Source organism: Triticum dicoccoides, chromosome 4B, assembly GCF_002162155.2.
Source record: "Triticum dicoccoides isolate Atlit2015 ecotype Zavitan chromosome 4B, WEW_v2.0, whole genome shotgun sequence".
NCBI lineage: Eukaryota > Viridiplantae > Streptophyta > Magnoliopsida > Poales > Poaceae > Triticum > Triticum dicoccoides.
Window position 1 is genome coordinate 565,070,079 of NC_041387.1, and position 9,092 is coordinate 565,079,170.

General features: G+C 50.6%; 2 protein-coding genes across 2 annotated transcripts; both read left to right on the plus strand.

Moving 5' to 3' along the window:
- The first annotated feature begins 3,216 nt into the window (after positions 1–3,216).
- LOC119291474 (histone H2B.1) lies at positions 3,217–3,985 on the plus strand. The gene has a single exon (XM_037570233.1). The coding sequence runs from the start codon at positions 3,302–3,304 to the stop codon at positions 3,764–3,766; it is 465 nt and encodes a 154-aa protein (XP_037426130.1). The 5' UTR covers positions 3,217–3,301; the 3' UTR covers positions 3,767–3,985.
- A 2,114-nt stretch (positions 3,986–6,099) lies between these two features.
- On the plus strand, positions 6,100–6,762 carry LOC119291475 (histone H3.2). Its single transcript, XM_037570235.1, has one exon. It carries the CDS (start codon positions 6,162–6,164, stop codon positions 6,570–6,572), a length of 411 nt encoding a protein of 136 aa, XP_037426132.1. The 5' UTR covers positions 6,100–6,161; the 3' UTR covers positions 6,573–6,762.
- Positions 6,763–9,092: the final 2,330 nt, after the last annotated feature.

Here is a 9,092-nt window from a genome sequence, read left to right on the forward strand (position 1 = left end):
TCATCCATGATGGCACAACAGGTGTATTGCTCAATCTATCTATCCAACTAATGTATAGCCTTCAACCATCTATGTCGATGCATCTCACCTCTAACTGAACTGTTACCACCCAAAACATAAATACACTGCATATGTACCAAGAAAAGTAATCCTTGATTTCTCTTTGCATAGCAATAATGAAATTAAACAAAGGAGAACATAATGCTTACATAGACATGAAAAGCAACAAAATTAGATATTTTGTCAAAAGCATAGCACGCACATGATAAAGTAGAAGCCAAGGAAAAGAAACAAATTGTGAGAGGAATGGAACATGGAGAGAAACAACCTTGGAATCAGAATGAGAGGGGGATCACATGTATGTGCTGCTTCCAAGGATTACCTCATTCTTCAGGCCATTGCAGATATGAAAATAAAAGGCAACCGAGGTTGACATCACACAGAGAGAGAGAGAGAGAGAGAGAGAGAGAGATGGCCGGGGTGCTTTGCTCCCTGATAAACCGTGGTGAGCCAGCGTGCTACACGGGAGCAAATAGATGGAATCGAGGCCTTGGCACAAGGCGCTTGTAGGACTAGATGTAGAGGAAAAGGAGCACGTCGTGGAGGTCGGCCTCCCACGCGCCGTCCGCTGCGGGGTCATCATCATCGCCGGGGAGCACGGCGGCGAGCGCCCCGAGCGCCAGCGCGGCCTGGTCGGCGGGGATCTGCAGCGGCTCCGCGAGCACCGCGGCACCCACGCGCCCGGGCCCCGGCGGCACGAGCTGAGCAGGAGGGCTTGGGAGCCGCCGCCGTGCCCGGGGACCAAATGCTCAAAACCCACTAAACACCAACGCTGACTATTGGATATTTTGCCAAACGCACCATCTATTCTTCTCTTAATTCATCGATGATGGCACAATAGGTGTATTGCTCAATTATCTATCCAACTAATGTATAGCCTTCAACCATCTATGTCGATGCATCTCACCTCTAACTGAACTGTTACCACCCAAAACATAAATACACTGCATATGTACCAAGAAAAGTAATCCTTGATTTCTCTTTGCATAGCAATAATGAAAATAAACAAAGGAGAACATAATGCTTACATAGACATGAAAAGCAACAAAATTAGATATTTTGTCAGAAGCATAGCACGCACATGATAAAGTAAAAGCCCAGGAAAAGAAACAAATTGTGAGAGGAATGGAATATGGAGAGAAACAACATTGGAATCAGAGTGAGAGGGGGATCACATGTACGTGCTGCTTCCAAGGATTGCCTCATTCTTCAGGCCATTGCAGATCTAAAAATAAAAGGCAACCGAGGTTGACATCACACACACACACACACACAGAGAGAGAGAGAGAGAGAGAGAGATGGCCGGGGTGCTTTGCTCCCTGATAAACCATGGCGAGCCAGCGTGCTACACGGGAGCAAATGGATGGAATTGAGGCCTTGGCACAAGGCGCTTGTAGGACTGGATGTAGAGGAAGAGGAGCACGTCGTGGAGGTCGGCCTCCCACGCGCCGTCCGCTGCGGGGTCGTCGTCGTCGCCGGGGAGCACGGCGGCGAGCGCCCCGAGCGCCAGCGCAGACTGGTCGGCGGGGATCTGCAGTGGCTCCGCGAGCACCACGGCACCCACGCGCTCGGGCCCCGGCGGCACGAGCTGAGCAAGAGGGCTCGGGAGCCGCCGCCGTGCCCGGGGACCAGCTCGCGGACGGGGAGGGCGGGCGCCCACTCGCCGCCGCCTTGCCCTGCTGCTGCTCCTCCCCGCTGCCGTTGCCGGTGTGCTCCTCGTCCTCCCTCCGCTTTTGGGGAGGGGGGACTTTGCTGCGGTGGATCTGGCCGCCGACGGCGCGGGGAGGCGGGTGGCGGCGGCGGCGGCGATGTGGGCGGGAGGAGAGGAGGCGAGGGGAGGGAAGGGGAACGAGAGAAAGGGGGAGGAGGCGTGCGGGAGGGGGACGTGAGCCGGCTAGGGTTGCCTCCACGGGAGCCGGCCCTTTTATACCCCGGGCGAGTGAAATGACGAAAATGCCCCCGACGGGGCAGGCTATTTACGCGCGGTGGCACGGTCGAGGTGAAACTGTTCATTGCAACAGTAACTATTTTTTATCCGACGGACGAGGTCATTTCAGGGCTCGATCTGACGGCTCAGATCGCATCAAGCAACCAGATCTAATGGCCAGGAATGCCAAACGGCTGAGGAGGCTGGAGGTTCACTGGATCTCTTATTTCTTGATATGGGCCTTATCATTGTGGAGCGATCGGCAGGAAATGAAAAGTGAAGCAAAGATGCATCGCTACTGTCAGTGTTTGGCTGTACTAAAAAAATTAATTACCATGTATCTTGACCAAAACGTCCACACATCACGTAAAATAACAAATATATTTATTCACTAATATTAATCGGGTGACCCATCGGACGACCTACAGGCAGAACCCTATGCCCATACCCTATCCATGACTAATCAAGTTATCCATCGGGCTTACCCATGGGCCAATATGACGACCCATATCCTACCCATCCGGGTCGGGTGTCCATGGACGCAGGCGCCCATGAGTCAAATTGCCAGGTTGATTTCGTGGCACTCCTTTTCCTTCCATATTTAATAGTAACAATTTTCAATAATAAAATGGACAACTATGTAGATTCTTCGTATTACTCACTCCGTCTAGAAATATTTGTCATCAAAATGAATGAAAGAAGATGTATCTAGATGTATTTTAGTTCTAGATACATCTCTTTTTATCTATTTTGATGACAAGTATTTTCGGACGGAGGGAGTACTTTTTACGGGGGAAGCTCAAGTTCATGGTGTTCCCACAATTTTTTCAATTTTGTTGCCACAAACTCCTATTGCCATTTTATAGAAAATACTTTAAAATGTATTTAAAACAGTACTCACATGCATAAAATTCAAATAAAAAATACATCTAAACAACATGAGTATATGGGAAAATATATCATCGCGCCATCCATTCTCCGAAATCAAATTCTGCCGTTCCAATATCCCTTGCTTGTCTTTTCCAAAACAAAACAAAAAATACCGTACACGGTTTTTGCCACCACAGCTATAGACGCACCGCAGCAAATCTGGATCGTTGCAAGCAATATCGAACGAACGGTTCATACGATGCCATGTCACGGATCCACGGCAACCACAATTCCACCAGTCAGCGCTGACCTCTCTCCCACTATAAACCTAGCACCGTGCTCCTTCTTTCCTCAACTCCAATTCCAAATCCCCCACGCACCTTCCCGTGCGCACGCAACTCTCCACCGCAGCACCCAATCCCCACCCGTCTTTCCGGAGCAGCGATGGCCCCCAAGGCGGAGAAGAAGCCGGCGGCGAAGAAGCCCGCGGAGGAGGAGCCCGCGACGGAGAAGGCCGAAAAGGCCCCGGCCGGGAAGAAGCCCAAGGCCGAGAAGCGGCTGCCGGCTGGCAAGAAGACCGCCTCCAAGGAGGGCGGCGGCGAGAAGAGGGGCCGGAAGAAGGGCAAGAAGAGCGTCGAGACCTACAAGATCTACATCTTCAAGGTGCTGAAGCAGGTGCACCCCGACATCGGCATCTCCTCCAAGGCCATGTCCATCATGAACTCCTTCATCAACGACATCTTCGAGAAGCTTGCCGGCGAGGCCGCTAAGCTCGCCCGCTACAACAAGAAGCCCACCATCACCTCCCGGGAGATTCAGACCTCCGTCCGCCTCGTCCTCCCCGGGGAGCTCGCCAAGCACGCCGTCTCCGAGGGCACCAAGGCCGTCACCAAGTTCACCTCCTCTTAGATTCCATTGCCTGTATCCAATAGCTGTTCGCCCTGGTTATCGCCAAGTAGAAGCAGTGCTAGTGCTGGATGGGAGTTGCTGAATGCTTGCCGATGCTTCGTTTGCTGTAAGAAAAGAATTATGAATCTATGGTGCCTCTTTTGCAAGCTGAGATTTAGTAACGTCGCTTATGATCTGACTGTTGTTTGCATTTCTGCTCTTCTGAACCGAATTGTGCCACGGGACTGAACACTTGTATTGTTAATGTTAGGTTTCAGTTCCTTGAAACTTTTTGGATTGGTTGCATGAGTTTATGAGTACCGCTGTGTTCATGTCAAGATAATGATGAGCAACATCAACGCCATGATTTTGCCTTGCTCCTGCTTTTGGTTTGTAACTCTAGAAGTTAGCATTGCTTTTCAATTAGTTTGCAGCACCTTGTTGACACTATTAAATTTTCAAGTTTGACAATTGCTGTAATTTGTATTTGCAGCATCAGTATCATCTAGTAGTTGGTTAATAGTCTGCTGCCTGTAGTTGTTGACTTGGTGTGTCAGTATCATGGACTAGTAATTTTTTATCTACCGACTGTTGTGCTTGTAGGGTTTGGACTTCAAATGGAATGTGAAATATCCGCACTGAACTGAAGAAGTCAGAACTTTGTGACTTGAGACGACAGTATTATGTCAGAAATTGCCTTATTGCTTTTGCAACAAACATGAAGTTTAAGTGGAATTTATAACACTGAAGCAAAGGAACATGCAAGTGTTTTTTTTTACAAATGAATATGCACGTGGCATGGAGTCATGGAGAGGGGAGAGTATATAGCATAAAACCATCAGTACCGCGGCAAGGGTTAAAAAAAACTATATGTTTTTAAAATTCACCGAAAGCTACCATAAATTTGGTTTTTAGTTTCAAAAAACAATGATGACCGGTTGATTAAATTTAAATTGTTTTTACGAATGTTGGGGCCTGTTGGACAGGTCCATGTTATCTGAAACAATTAAATTTGACCGTTTTTATGACCGGTGAGACCCATATAGCTGCTTCACTAAAATCCCTAATGCAAAAAAAAGAAAGAAAGAAGAAGAACCCATGCTCTCCGACCTTCCTTCCTCTTTCTCCCGACGGAGCACCGCCAACTACCTTACACACTCGCGCTTGCTGCGTCGCCAACGGGCTCCGTCCCCGCAGAAGCCGCAACGCCGTGTCGACTACCACCTCTAAGGCCATGGTTCACGTGGCAAGAAATGTCTCTTCGAGGTGGAGGTGTGTGGGAACAACTAGGCGCAACCGCTCGACAACATCTGCCAAAACCCTGTCCCGACCGATCTGGGTGCTCTTGCACCCCGCGCCTGCATAGGCTTTGTACTCTGGATCCGTCCAAGATCATCGTGGTGTCGGACGCCCCCTGTGCCAGCACTGTTTCAACGCGTAACTCCAAGTTGGGCTGGTCGAGTCTGAGGGCACGGTTCGTCAACAAGTTGGTGATAGGCGGTGCAGGGCGGAGGAGTCGAAGCGTCTGCCCCGCGAGCGTGACACCACGATCGGAAAGGGATGCCGCGACGCCTCGAGCGCCTTCCTCAAGTGGTGCGGTGCGACAAAGATTGCTCAGACAAAACGACTACGACAATGTCGGCAGTGCCATGCCATCGTCTGCTACTTGGCCTAGTCTAGATGGAAATGACGACGACAGTACCACTGACCTTGGAGGCCATGCCTACGAGGTTACTGTCCGTTGGTCTCGTTCACGCCGTCGTCGGTTTGATCGCTAAACTAAGGCAATGTAAGTAAAAATACATATAGAGCATGTATAGTGACCGAATTTAAAGTATATTTAAGTCCTGTGACCAAAGTCAAACGCCGACTCAAGTTCAAGTATACTATGGATAAATTCTGCTCCTATTGCAACCACAGGAACGCAGTCTGAATTCTGGCGTAAAAATGGAAAAGGGAGAAATGTAGCGTCACATATCCCAGCTTCCGCCCGGGCTCCATCACACCACTCGTGAGAGAACCGAAGAACACCTAAAAAAAAGAGAACCGAAGAGGGGTCTACGCAGGCCACAGTTCCAGCACGCCCGAGCACACAACGCAGCTGCACTGCAACCAGGCAATCAAAATCGAGAAACCAGCGCGCCACGGATCGCTCCCCTACGATCCGCGTGACTCATCTGAAACTAATCCTCACCACCCACTTCCCGCAGATCCAACGCTCAGAACTCCACTTCCCTCCCGAAGCACATCGCGCCCAGAAACGCAAAAATTTCCCCAGACTCGCGCCCACCGGCCGCCTCCTCCCGCTCGTTAAAACCCCCGGACCCCCTCCCCGTCTTCCTCATCCCAGCCCCCAAATCTCCCAAGCAGTTCGTCGCCTCAACCCCGAGCCCGCCACCCCCACCCGCCAGCCCCGATGGCCCGCACGAAGCAGACGGCGAGGAAGTCCACCGGCGGCAAGGCGCCGCGGAAGCAGCTCGCGACCAAGGCGGCGCGCAAGTCCGCCCCGGCCACCGGCGGCGTGAAGAAGCCGCACCGCTTCCGCCCCGGCACCGTCGCGCTCCGGGAGATCCGCAAGTACCAGAAGAGCACCGAGCTGCTCATCCGCAAGCTGCCCTTCCAGCGCCTGGTGCGGGAGATCGCGCAGGACTTCAAGACCGACCTCCGCTTCCAGAGCTCCGCCGTCTCCGCGCTCCAGGAGGCCGCCGAGGCCTACCTCGTGGGGCTGTTCGAGGACACCAACCTCTGCGCCATCCACGCCAAGCGCGTCACCATCATGCCCAAGGACATCCAGCTCGCCCGCCGCATCCGTGGCGAGAGGGCGTAGGTTGCCTCGTATTTGTCTGATCTGGAGGTGTAGAGATGTTAGCTTCATCATAGCATGTGTCTGATCTTGTATCGTGGTAGGAAGGTCCCTCGTTCGTGGTAGCTTGGCCGTGTTATGTTCTAGTGTACTGTCTGATGTTACCCTCTTGTTGCCATCAGCAATGTGAAAGTTGGCTCTCAGATCTTAATTTTGTGCTTTGTGATGCCCATTGCGTAGATAGAAATTTCTTGGAATTTTGTGCTTCGCGATGCCTTTTGCGCTCGTGCTGTTTGCAAACCTTATCGCGTTGAAAGAAATTTCTTGCAACCTGATAAGTGGCGATTTGTTCCTCCAGTTTTCAGTTTGTTCCATTACATGTTATTCCACTGTGATGCTAGTGGAATGAATCTTGTATTCTTTGAAGCCTAGTGCACTGATCTTTTTGATTTGACCTTCACATCTTGTTATTGAAACACTTGAAGTTTCTGAAATCTATCCCAGGTTAGTGTACTGAACGAGTAAACGTCACATGGCTTCTGGACATAGAGCCATACAGTTAAATTTGAAAGAAACCATTTTCCCCTCCTGGAGTAGTAAAAGTAAGATCGTGGCTTCATTTTCCTGACTATAAACTGTAGTGTAATTGACATATTTTTAATCAATTTTGAAGCTAGTCTTATGACAGTATGGTGCATCAGATATTATGTGTTGACTAAACTAATAGCCATTCAGATCAGCCCTCTATACAAGTCCTTTCAAACCTGCCGTTGTGTTTTCTGTTTCCCAACCTCTTATCGCTCCAAGGTTTTCTGTTTTTGTTCTTTTGTCTCTTTAATCCAACTTCTTTGTGAAAACCACATTATCCAGAGCTCTGGCGAGGAGGGCGCCGAGGCCTACCTCGTCGGCCTCTTCAGGGACACACACCTTTGTGCCATCTGTGGTGAGAGGGCCTAGTTGCTTGCAAGTTTCCGATCTGAAGGTGCTAGTTTCTTCTCATTAGCCCGTGGTCTCTGGTACCAAGGTTCATCGTTTGTGCTGTGATGCAGTATCTAATGCTGCTATCTTATTGCCATCACCGATGAGAACTTGGGAAGTGACCAATCTGATTTTAAAACCACTGCCTGTTCTTACGATTTCAGCAAACGGTGTGGTTTATCCCACTTGGTTAGGTCTCTTGCTGAAAAAGTTTTTAAAAGTACTTCGATTTCAGCTTCAATGATGTCTTGGTTATGCCAATTTTCAGCACTTTGTTTGCTGGAATTGGCGCCATTGTATCTGACGAGCATGATGTTCAAATGCTCCAGCCCAGTTCAATTGTCACACTCCTACCAAGCTCTCGCAGCGTGACGAGGGCACAAGATGTAGAGGGGATGGAGAAGAGCATGGCAGGGAGCAACAGAGATGCAGGAGAAGTTCAGTCGTTAACTGACGAAACTGAAGAAGTACATGTCGACCGAGGGAAGCGAGGAAAGGAGGGAATTGTTGGCGCCAGCAAGTGGGTGACTTGGCATAGAGTTGTCGGACGTGGGGCACAGTGGGCAGTGGGTGTTGTGGCCTACGATTTCAGCCAAAACCGACAAAAAGGATGCGGGGACGCAATAAAGTATTGAAAATCTTTGACTACCACAATGTAAAAAACAAGAGGTAAAAAGTGATGATATAAATATACTCATAGTAGAAGAGAAGGCCGCGGCTGATGAACAACTAACTGGACGCAGTTGACCCGTCCTCCTCCTTCTCCAAAAAAGAAAGTTAGGGTTCGTGCCTCTCGCCGGCGCCGGCGCAGGTCCGCCTCGTCTTCGGTGGCCCTAGGGCCATGGAGATGCGGTGGATCCTGGCAAGGGCCGGCGGGAGGGCTCCGTTTTTAGTCGTTTTTTTCAATCTTGTTAGGGTTTGTGTCCTACTCAGGAAGGCGAGACGGCGGCGGCTCCCTGAAGATGGAATAAAGGTCTCCCCGCCTAGCCCCCGTTCCGGCGGTGCGTCTAGCATCGTTGGTGGGCGTGTGGAGGCGTGTCTCCGGCAGATCTATCTTTGGTGGATTTGCTCGGATCTCGTCGTTGTTCGTCTACGTTCGTGTGCCTTCGGTTTGGATCCTTCCGATCTACGTTATTTTTCATCGGCGGCGGTTACTGTTCTGGGGTGCTGGTCCTATGGGGCCTTAGCACGACGACTTCCCGACTGTCTACTACAACAAGTTGTGCCCGGCTCCGGCGATGGAGGGGCGATGACGGCGGCGCGCCTTCGGCTCGCTTCGGTGCTTGTAGTCGTTGCTAGGTGGTCTATGATTCTGGTTGTAATTTTTATTTCTGGTATTCGTTGTACTGCCATGATTGAAGATGAATAGATTGAAGTTTTTCCGAAAAAAAGAAGAGAAGGCCGCGGAGGGAATCATGCAGAGGTACACACAACCCTCGTAGCACGAACGACGCCAACAACACCCGCTTGTGCGCGTTTGGCTCCGGAATCGCCTCCAGCAACAACAAGCCCTCCTATACCGGCGCCCGTCAACACACATTCTCTCGTGCCGGGATAAAGCTGAGT